General features: G+C 38.5%; 2 protein-coding genes across 4 annotated transcripts in view; one reads left to right on the forward strand and one right to left on the reverse strand.

The window, feature by feature from the left end:
* The window catches only part of pidd1 (p53-induced death domain protein 1), a 16,206-nt gene extending 13,844 nt beyond the window's left edge, over positions 1-2,362 (reverse strand). Inside the window, exons 1-2 of one of the 2 annotated variants that reach the window (XM_083546235.1) lie at positions 2,171-2,362; positions 61-822 (exon numbers count right to left, since the gene is read on the reverse strand). In XM_083546235.1, the coding sequence (XP_083402361.1) occupies positions 61-658 (598 nt within the window). In that variant the 5' untranslated portion in view covers positions 659-822; positions 2,171-2,362. The remainder of the gene's footprint in view (positions 1-60; positions 823-2,170) is intronic. The other variant, XM_083546236.1, reaches the window with a different exon arrangement.
* The window catches only part of pnpla2 (patatin-like phospholipase domain containing 2), a 27,287-nt gene extending 5,409 nt beyond the window's left edge, over positions 1-21,878 (forward strand). The window contains exons 1-10 of one of the 2 annotated variants that reach the window (XM_083546388.1): positions 7,436-7,640; positions 7,748-8,004; positions 9,335-9,567; positions 11,407-11,472; positions 14,094-14,306; positions 14,406-14,466; positions 15,461-15,643; positions 15,739-15,871; positions 16,401-16,523; positions 19,024-21,878. In XM_083546388.1, coding sequence (XP_083402514.1) covers positions 7,818-8,004; positions 9,335-9,567; positions 11,407-11,472; positions 14,094-14,306; positions 14,406-14,466; positions 15,461-15,643; positions 15,739-15,871; positions 16,401-16,523; positions 19,024-19,351 — 1,527 coding nt within the window. In that variant the 5' untranslated portion in view covers positions 7,436-7,640; positions 7,748-7,817 and the 3' untranslated portion in view covers positions 19,352-21,878. Of the gene's footprint in view, positions 1-7,371; positions 8,005-9,334; positions 9,568-11,406; positions 11,473-14,093; positions 14,307-14,405; positions 14,467-15,460; positions 15,644-15,738; positions 15,872-16,400; positions 16,524-19,023 lie in introns of those variants that run through there. The other variant, XM_083546387.1, reaches the window with a different exon arrangement.
* The last annotated feature ends 577 nt before the right edge of the window (positions 21,879-22,455 follow it).

Below are 22,455 nucleotides of genomic sequence, written 5' to 3' on the forward strand. Positions count from 1 at the left end.
AACCGATTTTGCCATATTGCCCATAAATTCTCATCTGTTCCCTAAAATAACAATAATTACCTCGTATAGCTAATGAGCGCAGCTGAGTAAGATGAGAGAGAACACTGAGAGCACTTTCCAGTGCTTCCCCGTCTTCTGAACCTAGTCGGAGGTACTGTACCCGCTTCATCCGCTCCGGAGCACTCTCAAATAAAGCGGGCATCACCGCTCCTCCACACCGATACACGTCCAACACCAGTCTCTCATCCACTAACACTGCATCCAACTGCAGTGTGGATGTAAAAGGGGGAGCGAGAGAGGGCTGCGAAGATAAAGAAGAGAGAGACAAAGTAGAAGCGAGTGCCGAGGGAGAGGGGCACAGGGAAGAAGAGCTACAAGAACGAGAGGTATGGGGATCGTCTTCGTTTCCAACTGCACGTCCTTGAAGAAAATGTTGCATTGATGATCCTTTCTGCACCATTTCAGGATTATATTCCAGTTCGTCCATGCCTTCTTCAGCTCGTCTCAGTGGTTTATTCAGGAACGACGCTCTACTGGGCTCTCCACGCATCGCTCCTTTAACACCAATGGCTCTTGTACAATCCTGTTCTACCTTGTCCTGCTCTTGTGCCTTACAGTCTCCTGTGCATGCCTGCATCCACTCTTCCTCTCTCTCCATCCTCTGCTGTGGTTTAGTTCACAAAACAAGTGAGCAAGAATGTCAACCTGGGAGTGTCAAAACGTAAATGTGACACCTCGTCTTTCTCCTGCGCCATGACTGAGATTGAAACATATCACCAAACTGGCTCATGCTGAGATATCCTAGTCCAAGCAGGCCCATGCCTGTCAAGAGACAGAAGGTGCAAATTGAAAACGCCAGATATAATAAAAGATGTTTGTCTGCCTCTGGATTACTGATCAGTGGAACAGTGAATATAAAACCGTATCAATGTGACATTCAGTGTAACTTTACAATAACGGTATGGGATAGGATACAATAGTAAATTATAGTATAGCATAGTATGGTATAGTATATTTTAGTGTGGTAGATTAAAGTAGAATATACAATAGTATAGTATAGTAAAATGCAATACAGTGCATTATGGTATAGTCAAGTCCAGTATAGTATTGGACTATGATGTTTGCGGATGATATTGTGATTTGTGGTGAGAGTAGGAAGCAGGTTGAGAAGAGTCTGGAGGTACGTGCTGAAGAGAAGGGGAGTCGGTAGAAGTAATACAGAGTATATGTGTGTGAATGAGAGGGAGGGCAGTGGAGTGGTGCTGTTGCAGGGAGAAGAGGTGGAGAAGGTGGAGGAGTTCAGGTATCCGGGGTCAACAGTGCAAAGTAATGGAGAGTGTGTTAGAAAAGTGAAGAAAAAAGTGCAGGCAGGGTGGAGTGGGTGGAGAAGAGTGATAGGAGTGATTTGTGATAGAAGAGCATCTGCAAGAGTGAAAGGGAAAGTTTATGAAACTGGGGTGAGACCTGTGATGTTGTATGGTTTAGAGACAGTGGCGTTGAGTAAAAGACAGGAAGTGGAGCTGGAGGTAGCAGAGCTAAAGATGTTGAGGTTTTCGTTGGGAGTGACGACGATGGAGAGGATTAGAAATGAGGTTATAAGCGCATGTAGGACGTTTTGGGGACAACGTGGGATGGTTTGGACATGTGCAGAGGAGGGACATGGGGTATATCGGTAGGATAATGCTGAGAATAGAGCCACCAGGAAAGAGGAAGACCAAAAAGGAGGTTTATGGATGTGGTGAGGGAAGACATGCAGGTAGTTGGTTTGTTGCAGGCTGTGGCGCCCCCTACTGGGAGCAGCCAAAAGAAGAAAAAGAAGAATTAGTAGAAGCAGTAGTAACATTGTAGCACAATATTGTATAGTTTAGTATGGTATAGTACAGTATTGTTTATGGTATAATAAAGTGTAGTATAATTTTATATAGTTTAATATAGCAGTGTATAGTATGGTCTACTATGGTATAGGTAAAGTACAGTATGGCATACTATAGTTGATTATAGTTTACTATGGTATAGTATAGTATAATACGGTGCAGTATAGAATATTTCCATATAGTTAAAAGGTTTTAATTTCCTGTTGTATAATAAACAGCCTGGTGGTGTTTTGAGTTGAACTCGTGGGTTAGGGAAAGTAAGCAGTCAGCGTTAGCCGCTTAGCTGTATAACTAACCTGTCCAAACTCACATAAAGTCGCGCTGAATTTATGGATGAATACCAAATCCTCCGTCGTCACATATCTACACATGTTGCCTGTGAACTAAGTGTGTGTGTGTGTGTGTGTGTGTGTGGCTGGCTGGCTGAAGTAACACAGCACTTCCTGGAACTACTCCTCACATTTTCAGACTTTCACGCGCGGAACTCTGAGAGCGAGGCGGGACGGGGCACGCGCTCTTAAAGAGACAGCACAGGTTTTTTTTTCCTGCTCTCACTTTACTCCACACACATTCTGTAAAACTCAGGTCAGGGGATGTGAAATCAACCATCACAGAGCTAAAAGATATATTTGCAGGCAAGCTTTCGGCCTGATGTTTTTAGATTTATATTCTCCAAAGTTTACAACCTCACTATTCAGGGAAAAAAACAAACATCCCCACAGCATGATGCTTCCACCACCATGCTTCACATTTAGGATGGCATTTTACAGATTGAAAGTCAGACCATTTCTCCTTCACACAAATTGTAAAGCAAAACCGTTTACTTTTATTTACCTTTACATCTATATTTATGGAATTTGGCATGCATCTTTTTCCAGAGAGACATATTCATACATCCTTCTCCAGAGAGACATATTCATACATCCTTTTCCAGACAGACATATTCATACATCCTAAATCCAGAGAGACAGAAAGTGCTTTGGAATCTCTATCAGTAAATACATTGTGATTCTGGATCATTATCACACAGCCTAAGAATACCATCTGTCTTAAAACAATGGTTGGTGGGAAATATAGTTATACTTAAAGAATATAATAATTTTCCATCATTTTTTGTTTTGTTGTTCATTTGTTCATTTGTTTTAGCTGACCAAAAAACACACCTCTAAAAATGCTGGTGATTTTCTACAAAATTCCATTAGAACGTTGTTTTTTTTTTACACCTGAAGAGACTTGCTTTAGCATCATTATAGAGCTGAAAGATGTATTTGCAGGCAAACTTTCTGCCTGATGTTTTTAGATTTATATTTTTCAAAGTTTACAACCTTACTTTTCAGGAAAAAAAAACAACAAAACATCCCCACAGCATGATGCTTCCACCACCATGCTTCACATTTAGGATGGCATTTCACAGATTAAAAGTCAGACCCTTTCTCCTTCACACAAACTGTAATGCAAAACCATTTTCTTTTATTTACCTTTACATCTATATTTATGGAATTTGGCATGCATTCTTTTCCAGTGAGACATTTTGATACATACTTATCCAGAGAGACAGAAAGTGCTTCGGAGTCTCTATCAATAAATACATTGTGATTCTGGATAATTATCACACAGCTTGAGAATACCATCTGTCTCAAAACAAAGGTTGGTGGGAAATATAGTTATACTTATAGAATATAATAATTTTTCATCATTTTTTGTTTTGTTGTTTGTTTGTTCATTTGTTTCAGCTGACCAGAAAACACAACTCTAAAAAAGCTGGTGAATTTCTACAAAATTGGCTTTTTTTATGCTGATCATTGAGGCCATTTTGATGTCAAATGTATACATGCAAACTGACTGTAAGCATGACCTTCAGGAAACGTAGAAGCATGTAACTAACATCATGTATGTAAAATGATTCTATTGCTTGCAACACCAATACGGATCACTACCATGGTAATGATCCATGACTCAAATACAGTCCCTTTGCACTGATGAGCTGGGTGGAGAAGCTTGTGCAACAGACGAATTGTGTTGGCATTCAGTGCTTACAAATCTGGATAAAATCAAAATAGCAAAAATAACTTATAGCAGACTTTTTGATTAATATAATTATATATGTTGGGCTCCTCCTTTTTCAGTGATAGAACATATTAAATTTAAATACTCATAAGGTATTGACTTCTATATTTATACTATTATATAAACTAATCCAATATAATATCTTGTTGAAATTTGCTGTGAATTTCATTACTAAAACAATATTCAAGAAAATCACAGACACCCAGGCTATGCCTCATAAAGCCCTAGGAGACCTTTGGCCTATATTTGTTATATTGTAGTATGTAATTTAGTCTGAGATAAGTGTTATGATATTAAGGAAGGTCAGTAATGTACCAAATGCTGGTGAGATCCAGATAAATCTGGATTATATTAATATTATGATTGATAAAATAAACAACAGGTTAAAAAAAATGATAAATTGACTGATAATCTAATGGTCCAGTCCAAAAACCAACATGATGTCATATTTCTTTGATTTGGCTTGCCCGGGCATGTTGTGTTATTGTTTGTTCAGATTTATTGCCCCAGCTGTTTTATTTCAGGATTCTCCATGCCCTTGAGACCAAGAGCATGTTCAGTTCATCCCAGAGGAACAGAATAAAAAGCACAGGACGAGACCATCATAACAACATAAGAATCTAAGGAATTTTATTTTTGATGCAGTTCACATTTTTCATATTATATGCAAAAATTTCTTCTTTTTTTTTTACTCCCCCCATTTAATTTTTTTTAATCAAATCAATGAAATGCCTTTTCCCTAATACCATCCTGTGAATGACCCTACAACATACTAAAGCCTTTTCCAAGAGATACTATTTGGCACGCTGTCCAAAAAGCAGGCCAAAGGAAACTGTGTTTTTTTTTTTTTTTTGCCATAAACATTCACAACACATTCCTAGAAGAACATAGTGTACTTTTTTATTAGTAAGATGCAGAAATAGCACAAGATGATATCCATTTATACATAATTGACTTAGTTGTCAAGATACCGAGCTAATGTCCTTCTTTTAAAACATGGTGTCTTGACATGTCCAAATAAATGAACATGATCCATACATTGACTTTAGTTCGGCTTCTGGGATAATAATAGTTAAAACCCATTACATGGTAAATCACGAATAAAAGACATATCCATCGACACTTAAAGAAGGGCGGGGCAAATTTGCCCAGAAGTGGGTAGCAGTATACCCAGGAGAGATTTCTACTGAAGACAGAAAAAGCTTTTCCAGGTATTTTAGGACACAAGAAGCTTTTCCAGGTATTTTAGGAAAAGATTAACAAACAAACAAAAAACTTTGCTCCTACCATATGCCCTGAATTAGAAATTTCTAAAGAAAGCATCGTTTTGCAATATATAATGCAAAAAAACATTGTACTCGTTTTAGAAATGTGACAAACACATCCTGCGAATTATGCCCTACGAGTACCTTTTATAACAGTGCACCTTACCCTGTAATTTAATCTAATTCATAAACACAAGTCAGTTATGATATTAAAAAAAATATAGTTGAGTCATTGAACTTGGATACCAAATTTTTATAATACAAAATATACTTTACAGAATATCTGTAATATCTGCATTTTTTTAAATTACATTTCCAAATGTTAAGAAAATCTTGAATCTTTAATTAGATTTTAAAATCACAAAACACTATTTTTTTCGCTCTTCAAACCACGTTAAATAATTTTTTTGTTAATTTGTTGCCTGTCTATATTTACCTAAGGTATTCTGTTTTCCATTCAGCTAGGAAACAAGTCTGAACTAAGTTCAAGGGTCAGGGATGTTAACTTATCACATACGTTTATACATACATGATGTACTGTACTGGATTTTCTCCTAGTTACTCATCAACAAACAAAAAGCATAGTCACACACAAAACACACACACACACACACACACACACACACACACACAAATATATATATATATATATATATATATATATATATATATATATATATATATATATATATATATATATATATATATATATATATATATATATGCAGTATATACTGAAAATATAGTGTGCAAAATGTCTTAATTGCTTTTTTAATGATGCAATATATTATAGATGTACAGTATATGTGTTTCTGTATGAAGTAGGAATATGTAGTCCCTCTTATGTGTCTCCATTCAGTAGCCAAATTGCCAGAGTGTAGAAACCCCTTTTTTAAAACCTTTAATGAAGCCATTAAACTTGCTGAAAGACTTGTTTTGTATATAAGGTTGAAAATGATTTCCATTTGAGATACAGCTCATGACAACACTCAGCAGAATATCAGTGTTTCATATTCCTGTCCATTACATAACTAAAAATTCTACAGTTCATTTCGAACACTTGAAAGAAGGTTTGGTTGCTGTTAGGTTTTTAAAGTTTTATCACACCACTATATTGTTGATATTAAATTCAATTTTATTTTAGTTCTATAACATTTTTAACAATAGACATTTATAACAGAAGACAAAAAAAAATACGAATTTTACAGAGATAAATAAGAAAAAAATGGAAAATACATTTTACATTTGTAAGTTAGTCCTTATACTGTAAGATTATCCCTAAGTTTTTCCCTGAGCAATCCAGTGGCGACAGTGGGAAGGAAACTGGTATCAAAAAGAGAACCCATCCTCATCTGGGTAACACTGAATGTTCATTCATTTTAGTTTGTGTGCTGTTCAGTGAACTGTTCACTGGTGGGCACATAAATGCAGAACTGTTCATGCCAATTAAAGTCCAAAGCTATTGTAGCAGACCGTTTATATAAATTACAGTCCTCACTTGCTGCCTAATATATTCCTCCCACTAACAGGTGCCATAATGAAGAGATAATCAGTAATTATTCACTTCACCAGTCATCTCTTGTAACAAAATATCAATAATACTGTAAGCTTTTGTAACCAGATTCCTTGTAAGTGCAAACATACCCTGGCAATAAATCTCTTTCTAATTGATCTATCTTTCTAAAGTACACACATCCTTCACTCAAATTGAAGAACAGATACTTATGTTTTCAAAGACTCTGGTAAAAGTTGAAATACTGACCACTTTTTGAGCTCTGACATGTACTTAAGTAAAAAAAAGTACTTGGTGTTACTATCTATCTATCTATCTATCTATCTATCTATCTATCTATCTATCTATCTATCTATCTATCTATCTATCTATCTATCTATCTATCTATCTATCTATCTATCTATCTATCTGCCAGTTTATCTGTCTGTCTGTCTCTCTCTTTCTCTGTCTGTCTGTCTGTCTGTCTGTCTGTCTGTCTGTCTGTCTGTCTGTCTGTCTGTCTGTCTGTTTCTTTAATATCTATAAACAGATCAATAGAGTCTAGATTGGATCCTAAACCTTGATTGGACACTGTTAAAGCTCCATGGTGAGTAAATGCAGTTTCAGATCTCAGATCTTATCACTTTCACCAAACGTTCTTTTACTTTGTAAGCGCTACAGAGTAACGGCGTCGTGCGTCACCAGTTCATTCTTGGAACAACTTTCCGAATGGCAGTTTAGGAGGGTCTTCATTCTTGCTCTGTGATTGGTCGAGACGGCATCGATCTTGAACAGTTGATTGGTCAGTACGGACGCGGTGCCGCCCACTGATCTAAGCAGAGACTGTTGACGGAGATGACCGGAGCGAACCGAAACATTATTTAACCGGCTTGTTTACGCAAATGCGCCTCAAACACGCTGGTCACCGAGATAAGTGTGTCAAGGAGGAAACATCTGCAGCTTTTTATTTAGTATTTCTTACTTTAATTTAAGAATTATATAAATATAGTTGTAGTAGTGGGCGGTGACCTAAACTTGTGTGTTTATATAGGAAGCTGCAGGTGGTGTTTGTTTTGGTTAATGGCGCTTTGAACCGACTTTCGCATCATCACCGACATCATGTTCCCGCTGGACTCGCCCTGGAATATCTCGTTCGCGGGATGCGGCTTTCTCGGGATTTACCACGTAGGAGTGGCAGCAGGTCTGCAGGAACATGCGCCTTTCCTCATCGACAATGCCCAGCACATCTACGGAGCCTCGGCAGGATCCCTCACTGCTACAGCGCTGCTCAGCGGCATTAGTCTGGGTAAACCACCAGCTTTTTACTCTCTCTAACCTGATCAAGACCTTCACCCCATCCACAGGGTCCTAACCATGGTCCTGGTCCACAGCCTTCCCCTGTCCTGCCCCTGATCAGCTCATTACTTACTCAGAGCAGAGGGAGAACTAGTCCAGAGTAGGAGAAGAAAGAAAGAAAGAAAGAAAGAAAGAAAGAAAGAAAGATAGATAGATAGATAGATAGATAGATAGATAGATAGATAGATAGATAGATAGATAGATAGATATGTGCAGAGAGAGAGACAGACAGACACACTGAGATAGATAGATAGATAGATAGATAGATAGATAGATAGATAGATAGATAGATAGATAGATAGATAGATATGTGCAGAGAGAGAGAGACAGATAGATAGATAGATAGATAGATAGATAGATAGATAGATAGATAGATAGATAGATAGATAGATAGATAGATAGATATGTGCAGAGAGAGAGACAGACAGACACACTGATAGATAGATAGATAGATAGATAGATAGATAGATAGATAGATAGATAGATAGATAGATAGATAGATAGATTGATTTGTGCAGGCGGAGAGAGAGACAGACGGACAGACAGACACACTGGCAAATAGATAGATAGATAGACAGATAGATAGATAGATAGATAGATAGATAGATAGATAGATAGATAGATAGATAGATAGATAGATGGATGGATGGATGGATGGATGGATGGATGGATGGATAGATGGATGGATAGAGACAGACGGACAGACAGACTTGCCGGCAGAGAGAGAAAGAGACAGACAGACAGACAGACAGACAGACAGACAGACAGACAGACAGACAGACAGAGAAACTGGCAGATAGATAGATAGATAGATAGATAGATAGATAGATAGATAGATAGATAGATAGATAGATAGATAGATAGATAGACTAGTGTATAATGTAGTGTGCAAGCAAGACTATTCAAACTAATTACAAATAAACGCAAACATGTTCATTAAACCTTATAATATGGTATAACACATCCTGGTGTAAATGAGAGAGTCAGGGCAATACTGGACGGATGACATGTTAATGACATATAAATGAAATGACCTAATTATGCTTCTATTTTTTTCTACTGACCTTTAAAGAACTGTGATCCAGGTTTTATGATTCTAATATATTACCTCCAGGTCAGGTTTAGACTTGAATTAGACTTTAGACTTTAGACGAGAGCGTGTTTATTAGAATGATTAAAAAGGGAAGTGAGTCAGGACTATGCAGAGCTCTACTGTAGATTCATACTGTTGCACATCTGTTTGTAACTTCACATTGTGTTTGCATTCCTTTATTTACCAGGTGAAGCAGGTGCCGGCATCATCCACGTTGCGAAGGAAGCAAGAAAGCGGTTTCTGGGACCAATGCACCCTTCCTTTAACCTGCCGAAAATAATGCGGCGCATGCTGTTTCAAATACTGCCACATGATGCGTACTCCAGGGCCTCCGGCCGTCTGGGCATCTCTCTAACCCGTGTCACGGACGGAGAGAATGTGATAGTGTCTCACTTTAACAGCAATGAAGAACTGGTGCAAGTAAGACTTGCATGCATTACACACAAACACAGTGATCTGATTTACTCAGTGCCTGTTATAATTCTACAGGCTTTTATGGTTATCAGAGACATATGCATGTTCCTTTAGTTTATATCCAAAAAAAAAGGTAATGTAACTGTATAAAAATTTTTTTGACCAAACAACTGTAATGTTACAGATGTTAAACTTTATTTTCATTGAAAAAAAATTCTCCCCTAGCATGAATAACTTCAGTACTTTACACACTCTTGACATCCGGTCAAATATTCAGCTGAAATGCTTGAAATACTTGAAATACTTAAAACTTATTAAGGGTGTTCTTCACTAGTTGGAGATTTCTTTCTGACCTTGTGATCCAGATCATCCCAAAACAGTTCAATATGAGTCATTCCATGATAGATTACATTTCAGACCAATAATACACTTGCATAGTTTGGACATATGTTTCAGGCTATTGTCTTGCATGGTGAAGTCCAGATGGAATTGCGTGGTGGTTAAATATGGAATGGGAGCCATGTTGGTTTAGTTTTCCTTTCATCCGGAATTAATCTCCAACCTTCCCTGCTCCAAAACAACCCCAAACCATTAAGCTTCCACCTCCATGTTTGAGTGTGGGGATAAGGCAGTCTGCTAACATCTTCTCACCTGTTCTTCATCTTACAGAAGTTCTTCTGTTCTTCAGTCACTGTCCAATTCCTGTATGCTTTTATAATATAAACAAACGGAACATAGTTTTATGCTTCCAACAGGCACTATAACGGCTTCATAGTCACTTTGTGTGGTGAGCACAGGAACCTTCATAAGAAATGCCCATTATTTGCTTCGAGATTTCTTATAAGTGTCAGATAACGTGCAATGATGTAACTGGGTTTAAACATAGCATGTCCGATTTTTTTGCCAAATCTGTATCAGTGTATATGTGACATAAAACTGTCAGGAAAATAAGTTAAATAACAGTGATAGCTCTGGTATGGCCAACCTTGACCATCAAGTTTATTTCTATAGAGCTTTTCACAACAGACATTGTCTCAAAGCAGCTTTACAGAAATCAACAGTCAAGGTGAATGGTGTGTATTTATCCCTGATGAGCAGCCGTGGCGATTGTGGCAAAGAAAATCTCCCTTAGATGTAATGAGGAAGAAACCTTCAGAGGAACCAGACTCAAAAGGGGAACCCATCCTCATTTGGGTGACATCAAGTGTTTGATCATAAATCTTTCAACAATACTGAACACTGGAGAGTGAGAACTAACATGAGTACTGGAGTATAAGATTATAAGTAATCTTTTTTTCTAGAGTCTTATACAGTCTATATGGTTATAAAACTAGGAGCTACTGAGCTCAACATTTGTGATCATCACAGATCCAGCATCAGCTTCTCCATTCCAGAGCCTTTAAAATTTGCTAAATATTGTTACTAGTAATATACTGTAAGATCACATGCAACACCTTTAGAAGTATGTTATTAGCATGTTAACGTTCTTAAAGACTATACTAGTTTATGAATATCACTGGCTATAAACTGCACTAAAGTACTAAAGTGGTATAACTCAAAGGACAGTTATAGATACAATATACTGTTGGTGCAATTATTATCGCTCCATTAAAATATAAAAGCAGCACCATTCCAAAGCCTGAAGTAAAATGACATCATAAAAGTTGCCATGTGTTCCACGTTTCATTTTAATCAGAGTTGATCGAGCGGTCGAACTTTTATTTGCATTATCATTCATATTTTTCTAGAGTTTTCCTCACTGGGAGCTGTGCAAATAGAAAATTATTGGTAAGGAAGTGCCGATTCGGGTTTTACGATTTTTTTTGTGTTTGTGTGTTTGACCAGGCGTGTGTGTGCAGTGCCTTTATTCCCGTCTACTGTGGCCTGATACCGCCCACCCTGCAGGGAGTGGTGAGTACTCCATTTGTCTTTCATTTTTGTTTTGTCATGCGGACACGTGAGATACGAGGTGGTTTTAAAAGGTTTCGAGGCTAGTTATGTAACGTGCCAACAGATGGCAGCACAAGGCTGCACGCACAGTCACAGGGGGCACGACCCGTGATCAGTTTGCCAAAAGACATCGTGGAGCCGTACCACTGGTGCTATTCTCACCATGTGTGATATCACGTCTGCTATTTTCTAAGACTCCAGAACATATTTCAGAAGTGGCAGGACCTCTGTATTGCTGTGCAAAAGGACTATTTTGTAGGTGATCGTGTGTAAACGTAGATAAATAAAGTATTTTTTTGTAAATAGAGCTAGTCTCAAAACTTTTTGATACCACCTCGTACTGTGTTAACCATATTTGTGGTTTTAAGGTGTGAGTATCTGTGAACCTCCACACTGAAACACAGTCAATATGGTTATATTAATATATTTGATATATTTTTATATTTCTGATGCTCTTTGGAATTTTGTTGTGCAAAATACAAAAGCAGTTTCAGAAAACCTACACAGAAAATCTAATGGTCAGCTCAACTTCTCACTCACAATTTTCCTCACAATGTACATAGAAATTCAACACAGAAACGCAGAGGTCCCGAATAGCAAGTGCTGTATTGTTAAAAGTTGATTGGCACATCAGTGATTTTAGCATGTCTCTAAAAGTCAGGTCACATGTGCAATGAGGTCATTGGGTCTTGCATATTACAGTGGACTGAAAAGCAGGAAAATGGGTGTATCGTATAAGTGTATGTGTATATGTGACTGAAAAGTAGCAAGAAAAGGAAGAAGAAAGTGTTACCTCTGGTTTCCATTGCCACCCTTGGACCCTGCTAGTGTTACTAATAATATGACCAGAAGATACCATGTGCAACAGCTTCAGAAGTATATTATGTGCATACCAACCATGTAACTATGTGCACCTTAAAGACAGATGGACAGACAGACAGACAGACTTGTGGGCAGGAAGATGGATACCTAGATGGTGCTAGATCAGAAGTGGAACCTCTGAAACTTTCTCTGTCTGAGCGGAGTGCATTCACATTTTCCTCATTTATCTCATTCAAGCAATTGAGCAGCTATGGGGTTAAGAGCCTTTCTCAGGGGCCCAGGAGTAGCAGCTTGGAGTGGCTGAAATTTGAACTCATGACCTTCAGATCCAAAGACAACAAATTAACGAACACATCCAATTATACCGAAGAGCAGGTGAGAGAGCTGGACACACTAAAGCTCTGCTACATCGTTCTCTTTAGGCAGAGCTAAAGCTTTAAAATATTTGATCTTAGCAAGCGAAAATATACTATATGGACAAAAGTATTGGCCATATGCGGCTCTTCACCCAACCTTTTACCAAAACGTTGGAGGCTCACAATTGTATAAAATGTCTTTGGTGCCTTAGCATTACATTTTCCATTTTAAACTAGGAGACTCAAATCCTTTCCCAGCAGGATATGGTCTCTTTGCACAACGCCATGAACATATGCTTTACATGATTTAGAGTGGAAGACCTTGAGTGGTCTGCTACAAAGCTTTAACCTTAACCTTATTGAACATAAATAAACTGTAATGCTGACTGCCCCCCAGGCATCCTCACCTCACCTACATCAGTATCTGACTTTACAACACCCTTGTGGTTGAATGATCACAAATCTTTAAAATCTTTAGATTTTTTCCAGAAGAGTGGAGGTTATTATAAGGATGTATAGGGACTAAATGTAGAATAGGATGTTCAGAAAGCACACACAAAGCTTATGGTCAGGTGTCTACAAACCTTTGTCTTGCTGAGACTATTTTTGATTTGATTTGCAGTTTAACGCTTACCAGAGGTGCTATTAGCAGGTAGTTAAACGGTATTGTGTGTGTGTGTAGGAAACCAGTTAGCAAAGTGAAAATTGAGCAGTAGGTTGTTGAAAGAAACTCACAACTAAAACTAAATGTTTAATTCCGAAATAAAGCAAAGATGCCATCGGAGCCAATTTGATCTCTTTAATAGACCTTCAGCACAGAGAACATCGAAAACCCTCAATGTCACGATACGCCGTGGACAAGTCCCATAGCAGTGAATCACTGGACGTGGGAAGACTTTCAGTTGCACATGTTTTGATTTTGCAACTGTGTGCTAAAAAAATAGACATTTCTGTTTTGCTTAAACTGATGTGTTGTGGTTATATCTTATAGGGGAAAAAAGTGACATCTCACTGTCACGTGTTAAGAATAGTGTGTGTGTGTGTGTGTGTGTGTGTGTGTGTGTGTGTGTGTGTGTGTGTGTGTCAGATCTGTGCCAGAAGCATTTCGTTGTTGTGAGTGCACATACATGCACTTCCAAGTATCACAAAGGTCACACTGCTGCTCAGTATGGTGTTTTTTTTTTTTTTTTTTGCCTGTTCTTGCTGTACCAGAAATAGAATCCTGACTGACCCCAGAACATCTTAGGAAGTTTTTATAGTATTCATGAGAAAAAACTTGTAGGGAAAACTTTAACCTTCTACATGAAAAAGAAGGAGATGAACTAGGACAAGAAAATTTGTATTGCGTGTAACCATTTGGGAAGTATGTGTTAGGTAAAAGTTTGCATTTTGGCAATTCTGCAGCGCTACGTGGACGGAGGGATCACTGACAATTTGCCTCAGTACGAGCTGAAGAACACTATCACCGTCTCTCCGTTCTCAGGGGAGAGTGACATCTGTCCTAAAGATTACAGCTCCACCAACCTGCATGAACTCCGATTTACCAACACCTCTATACAGTTCACACTCTCCAACCTGTACAGAGTGTCCAGAGCGCTGTTCCCTCCAGATCCACAGGTGACTAAATGAGCACACACACACACCATTATCACATGTAAACAGTGCTAAAACTTTGCACATGTTCCCTCTGTATAACTGTGTATTATCTTTAATCAGGTCCTAGAGACAATGTGCCAGCAAGGATACAAAGATGCCCTGTATTTCCTAAAGAAAAATGGTAAGAGAAATATAGGCTTATCACACAAATCATACACATAAATAAGTAACTTTAATAGAAACACCTGTACAGCTGCCATGTTGCAGTGCATATAAACCCTGCATATACAAGCGTTTCAGTCAGTGTTCACATTAAACATCAGAATGAATAATAAAACCAGAAAAGCCTGGATTGAGTATGTAAGAATTTTCTAAATTCAGATATTTTGTTTTTGAACCACAAGAAAAAATTTTGTCTACTGAATGGTGTGAAAAACAAAAAACATACCGGAAGCTGCAATATTGCAGGCAGAAACTCCTTGTTGGTGTAACCCAAATAACCCCCACTGTAACGATCAGAAAAGCAGCTCAGAAATGCTCAGCTTGTCTCCAAGGATCACACCAAGTTCTGATACTGGTGCTCTTACTAGAGAGTAAGGCACGATAGATAGAATCTGTATAGCAGATAGATAGATAGATAGACAGACAGACAGACAGACAGACAGACAGACAGACAGACAGACAGACAGACAGACAGACAGACAGACAGACTCTGTATAGTAGATAGATAGATAGATAGATAGATAGATAGATAGATAGATAGATAGATAGATAGATAGATAGATAGATAGATAGATAGATAGATAGATAGATAGATAGATAGTCAGACAGACAGACAGACAGACAGACAGACTACACCGAATAAACAGCATATACATATACAAATACACACAGATAAGCAAAGATATATACTATAAATCTACAACTGTATACATTTATATAAATTAAATAAAGTTCTGCACTCTAGACTCTATTTTGATTAATGTTAGATGCAATAACCTGAATAAACCCCTGTTCTGGATCAGACGTTTATTAAAATTGTAAGCAGCTATGATGGTCTGATGAGCTGTTTCTAAGTACCACAGTGCCCTCTAGTGGTCATGTATAATATTGTAAGCTTATGGAGGAAAAAAAATCCCTCTCAGGTTCTAACATCAACCGTGTTTGTTTCTTAGGCCTGTTACAGTCCCAGGGGCCTCATCACCCACTCAGTAATGGTAGCATGAGGGTTGATGAAGACTCTGAGAATGAGAGCAAAGATGACCAAAGGCATAGAAGCGGAAGCGAGATGATGTCTGGCGATCATTCAAGTTTAGAGGAACATGTATTAGAGCACTTACCTCCACAGATGCATAGAGGTATTGAAAGACTCCACACATTACTATTAGAATAGTATAAGTATTTACAAAATATGTATGACAATATATCTAAAAAAAATGTTTCCCCTTAACAGCTCTCATGGAGGCGTGTAAAGAAAGACGACATCCCTTGCAGTCTGTGAGTGACATGCTACCGGTCAGGATGCTGTCGGCCATCTTGGTGCCATGCGCACTGCCGCTGGAGTCGGCTCTGTCGCTGAGTGTCAGGTGACTTAAAAAAACAGTTTATCATGGCTTCAGGGGGGTTATGAGGGAGTCATGTATTCATTAATTTATATTCGTTAGGTGCTTTCTCCTGAGTATGAAAATAGAAGTAAAAATACACCCTGAACAAAAAAGGTCAAACGTTGTGAGATGAGACAGAGGTCCGAATTTCATGAGCACGCCAAAGATCTTTGGTTTGGGAACTAATAGTGGATCTTGTTATAATTGTTAGAATGAATGGATTCTTGTGTGTAAGATTATTTACATCGGATTGTTGAATATTACTTGCTTACCGCCATGAAACTAGCGATAATGAGTTGATTTAACCGAGTGATTTACAGAGTAGTCCTGCTTTCTGATTGGTGGAGAGAGAATCTGTATAACAGTATATCGGATGGATAGATAGATGGATGGATGGATGGATGGATGGATGGATGGATGGATGGATGGATGGATAGATGGATGGATGGATGGATGGATAAATTGCAGCATTTCTTTAGTGTTTTTTGTTTTTATGGTTTTTTTCCATCAGGTTGTTGGAGTGGCTTCCTGATGTCCAGGAGGATGTGGGCTGGATTAAAGACCAGACTGTGAAGCTGCTAAATTATGCTCTTAAAAATGCCAAGAGGAACATGTCCCAACAGCTGGTGGCACGGTGAGGAACCATGAATACATTGCCACGAGTTTTTAAAAAAGCATGCACCAAAACATAATGATTATAATGTATTGTCATGGGGTGATTTATTTACATATTTATTAAAAGGTATTTTATGGTGTTCAACAAAATCCTCGACAGTTTGCATATCATTATAATTACCATACTAACCATGACCTGATCATATTTGCACTGCATCTATCTTATTTCTCCTGAAGGAAATTAATAGTTATGATTATATTATATACAATGATTATAACCCAGCTTTTATTCTTAGGCACAAGCAAAGAAATGATTGTTTTTGGTCTGCCTAGTGCAACCAGAGTCAAGGCTTTTATTTCTTACTGACCTCATGATATAACAGGTGTACTCCAAGTATGTGTCCTGGGCCCATTGCTGTCAGTAAGGAACAGTAACCTTTATATCAGGATAAGTTAATTTTGACTATAGAAACACGGCACAGCATTTAATATTGGTTTTAGAATTTGGACAGAACTTAATTATGATTACACCTCGATACAAAGCATCCTTACCAAAGGCTTTACAGCTTAGGCTTGTCTCAGATTAGTGAATATCATCTATGGCAGAGGTGTACAAACTTATTTACTCACCAAAATACCCATGGAACCGACAAATGGCATTGGCTAAATGTAAAAAAAATCACAAAAGGTTTTTCATGCTTCTTAAAAGAAAAACAAAGGCTGTTGCATTGTAACGAATGTGTTGATACAGTCTGTTGTAATTATTAGGTGAAAGGGAAATTGTAACACATTGGCCAACGGGCCTTAGATTAGACTTCCTACCAGAGAAGCCAGCTAAAATCTGTCCACAGGCCACGTTTAGCTTTAGTGCCAAACACCTGACACATGATTAGAGGTCGATCGATATCGTTTTTGCCGATTAATCGGCAACTTAAGTTGATTGCTGGAAGCTATCAGCAAAAATCCATACCGATAACCTTTCCGGGTTGCGTCCGTTGCTGGAGCAGTTGAAACGGACCGCTGTCATTATGAGAGCGGCCTTTAGGGACAAATCACTGAGGCTACGTGCGCTCTGCACGGAGATCGTTATATTATATCAGTGGAAAAAATTTGACTCTGAAATGTCGTGAAAATAAAGTAAAAGTCTCCCCAAAATAAAAATACGTCAGAAAAGAACAGACACTGAACAAAGCTACTTAAGTACAGTAACAAATTACATTTACTTTGTTACCGTCCATCACTGTATTATATTTATTATTATATTTATAAATATTATATGTACAGTATCTCACAAAAGTGAGTACAAGCCTCACATTTTTGCAACAGTTTTAGATCTTCTCAAGGGACAATACTAAAGAAAAGAAACTTGGATATATTTTAGAGTATCAATGTGCAGCTTGTATACAGCACAGATTTACTGTCCAAAGTGTCAATATTGTATGAGCACCAATGTTATCCAGCACCACCTTAATGCGCCGAAGAATTCACCAGAGCTGCACAGGTTGTTGCTGGGATCCTTTTCCACTCCTCCATAATGACATCACGGAGCTGTTGAGGATGTTAGACACCTGGCGCTTCTTCACCTTCTGCTTGAGGATCCCCACAGGTGCTCAACAGGGTTCAGGTCTAGAGACATACTTGGCCACTTCATCACCTTTACTTTCAGCTTCCTCAGCAAGGCAGTTGTCATCTTGGTGGTGTGTTTGGGGTTGTCATTTGTTGGAAAACCACTGTTCGGCCCAGTTTCGGCCCAGAAGGCATCATCTTTTGCAGTACATGTTGGAACCCATGTTTCCCCTCAATAAACTGCAGCTCCCCAGTACCAGCAGCACTCATGCAGCCCCAGACCATGATGCTACCACCACCATGCTTGACTGTAGGCAGCACACAATTTTCTTTGTACTCCTCACTATGGTGTCGCCACACATGCTGGATACCATCTGAGCCAAACAAGTTAATCTTGTTTAAGGTCTTTCTTATGAGCCAGCTACAGAAGAGCCTTCCATCTGGAACAAAGGCCATGCAAACCGACTTGTTGCAGCATGCAGCGTATGTTCTGAGCACTGACAAGCAGACCTTCCTCTTCTGCAATCTCTAAAGCAATGCTGCAGCACTCATGCGTCTGTTTTTTGAAGCCAGTTTTTGCTCCTGACGCACAGCTCGAGGACTCAACTTCTTTGATGGACCCTTGCAAGGGCCTGTTCCGAGTTTGACATGTCTTGGAAAACCTCAGTATGACCCTGGCGCCTGTACTTTAACTCAGTTTTAGGGTTTTACTGATACTGACTCCACTCCTGATGTAGGCCACTCCTGGCGAATGTCTTTCACTTCCTCTGAAACATTACTCAACAATGGCAATATATTCACCTGTAGATGTGTATGTGTATAGTGCATTAAGGTTGTACACAAGGAAGTATTATTAAACGGCTTATTATACTAAACTAATGTCTCTCTCTCTCTCTCTCTCTCTCTCTCTCTCTCTCTCTCTCTCTCTCTCTCTCTCTCTCTCTCTCTCTCAGATTGTCTTATCAGTCTGAGTTAAGGCATGTCCAGTCTGCAGCAGCAAGTTTCAGTGCTGCCAATCTGCTGCCGGGCTGGGTGTGTAGCCGCAGCTCGTCTGTGCTGGATGCTCTCCAGCGTCTGGAGCAATACCAGCGCCAGCTCCTGCCAGGCTTCTTCTGCATGAACTTCAATCTACAAGCCTCCTTTAGTGCCAGATCTACGGCCCCTCTTTCTCCGCCCCTTCATGACGACATGGACGAAGGTTTGACGATGCGTCCCCTGGGGCCCGTCAATGCCGCCTTGCTTCCGCAGAACAATCAAACGGAGGATCACTACGTCTCATAATCCACTCTTGTTTAACTTATGGGAAATTGAGTTGTCACGTGATCACCATGAGCCCCAGGAATTCTGAGAGAACTCATAATAATGATAACTCATCGCTATGTAACCTGAACAAGGAAGCGTTTAGAAATATCGTTATTTATTGTATTAACTCATTGATATGAACACACCCGGAGCCACTATGGCTTTTTTGCTTTTATGTTTGTATTTTTTTGAGCAATGGCATCTGTTTTCATCTGCACGCTTTCAAAAAAACCCCAAAAAAACCCCACCATCTACCTGATACTAGTGAAAGACAGAGGTGTAAAGAGTACCTGAAAATCACACTTGAGTAAAAGTATAGATACCTTACTGCAAAACTTACTTCAGGTTAATAGTCACCAATTCCAATATGACTTGAGTAAAAGTCTTAGAATTGAACGTGGGCTCAAAGATGCACTAGACACGTGTTATCGAAAAAGTTTTTTGAGGTTTCCTAAAATACAAATCAAATTGTACACCTCAACACTGCATCAACCAACACAACAGCCTTGTCAACATGCCGGAATGAAACAAAGATCAAACACATTAATTAAAAAGAACAAAGTAGTAAAGCAATCTTCAATTAACCGATACAATTAGTATAGAATAGTATCATGTCAAAAAGTAAAAAAAACTATCAAGCAGTGTTGGGGCTTGTTGTGATAGGGAAGTCTTCAGTCGCATGAAGTAATACTCTTTCTCTGATGAGGTGGTATAACTTGTAAGATGTGTGGCCCCCTCTATATTTGCCTTTATTAAGTCAAGACCTACAATACAATACACATACCTGCATAGATAAACCCGGCCGTGCAATTGGTAACGGTCATTGATAATAAAAAATATAGCGAAGTAATTGTAGTGAGTAGAAGTTGCTTGTATAGTTGATACTCAATAAAACTATAAAGTAGCCCAAAAATAACTTGTGTACAATAACGAGGTTGACTCAAATATTTTACAGCACTGGCAAAAGATAATTGTAAATCGTTTATTATTTATTTAGAAAATATCAGTTTTTATGTCGGTCGTATCATTTTAATTTGTTGAATTTATCCCGCACACCTTAAAGGCTGGTTCGTGAAAATATTGTCCGACATTAAACCGGTCCGTGGCGCAAAAAAGGTTGGGGACCACCGCCTTAAAACACATTACATTATTCAATAACTTAACTGCCCCTAAAACAGGAAGTCAAAGCATGACGTAATATGTGACTCCTCCCCTTTTAGTGATCCTCACAGTAAACCGTACCTGAAACTTCGTACACTATGGACAAATGTTTGTAGATATCTGACCATAAGATTGTGCTTTTTGAACCCCCTATTCGATCCCCTTTTACTGTTGTTATACCTCCACTCTTCTGGGATGATGATGCACTAGATTTTGGAGTGTGAAATTTCAGGTCTTAGAGACGGGGTAGTGGTCAGACTGATTTCTAAAACGACAGTATTCCAGATTGACAAAGATGTATTATATGTACAAATATATAACTTCTTGCAAATTAAGTGACTCATTGAGTCTGTTTATTAGTTTTTTTTGCTTTACTCTCATCGTTTTCTACATTTTATTTAATCCAGCATTTGCTTCACATGTGTTGTTTGAACCTGGGGAGCTGTAAAGTTCCTTAGCTTCCTGTAGAGCTTTACTCTCTGTGTTCAATGAAACGAAAGTTATATTTGGAGAGACGTTTCAAAATAGGCCTTTTGTAACTGGACTTGCCCGCACAGCCTCAGTGAGAAAACACATTCCTCAACTTGAACTCTTTATTATGAACAGTCTGATTTTTTGCGAGAACTTTCTTTACCTTATCAACTGTTTTTTATTCTCTGACTAAAATGGGGAACATGGAAAAGGAAAGGCAGCATTAACTTGCTTTCTTAAATACATGTGTTTGTGGCTGATGAATAGCGAATAGGCTGGAAATGTGCATCAGATCGAGTCTATTGATCAAGAATATATTTTCACAGACCCTGTTACAAAGCAATTGAGAAGAAAGTATAACTGTAATATAAACAACATTAAACAATTCTAGTCCTTGTTATTTCCAATAGTCATCATATATACCTATGATGTACATCCTGAAATACTGTATATGTAACATATTGTATGTAACATATATGTTGCCAAGTGTATGTGAACAATTGACCATTAGACCTGTTGTATATGTGGTTCTTCTTGAAACTATTTCCACAAAGTTAGAAATGCACAATTGCATAAAATGTCTGTGTATGACGTAGTATTACAATTTCCTATCGCTCTTGTAGCTTAAGCAACACAAATCCTCATAACCATGCTCTAGAATATGTTAGAAAGCTTTCCTGGAAGATTGGTGCAAAGAGGGAAGTAAAACTAGATTGGGATGTTCAATATGCACATAGCTGTGATGGTCAGTTGTGCCCAAATGTTTGGCCATATAGTGTAATTAATCGCCACCACTCTGGCTTGATTGTAAAATAGATCTGCAGACAATTAGATTTTGTGTTTTCTGTCATTAAAAAGGTTCTGTCACATGAAACAATTCAGAACAGCCAGTGTTTCACACAAAAAATACATTGTATTGGGTGGTCAAATCACATGTCTAATACAGTGAGTTACACGTTCAGTGGAAAGGGTTCTGAGAGGTCAGACAAAGGTTATGGGCATGTGTCAGTGTGAACAGAAAAACTAAGAAAGTCGACATGAAACAAGCGCAATAAATTCATTACGAACATTGTACAATGTACACCCGCCTATTTCGCACGACTTAACGTACCCTTAAAGGTTCATTTACTTGTTAAGTAGATTGGTTGGACATTTGATTTTCATGAAGCTCCCCCAGTCTAATCTGGACCATCTAATCTGGCTCCAGCCATATACTCTAATCTGGCCAATCTAATCTGTTCCCCCAGTGTAATCTGGCCCATCTAATCTGGTTCCCCCCAGTCTAATCTGTTTCCCCTCAGTATAATCTGGCCCATCTAATCTGGTTCCCCCAGTCTAATCTGGACCATCTAATCTGGCCACACCCCCAGTCTAATCTGGACCATCTAATCTGGTTCCCCTCAGTCTAATCTGGACCATCTAATCTGGCCCCAGCCATATACTCTATTCTG

This window comes from Silurus aristotelis, assembly GCF_946808225.1.
Source record: "Silurus aristotelis genome assembly, chromosome: 7".
NCBI lineage: Eukaryota > Metazoa > Chordata > Actinopteri > Siluriformes > Siluridae > Silurus > Silurus aristotelis.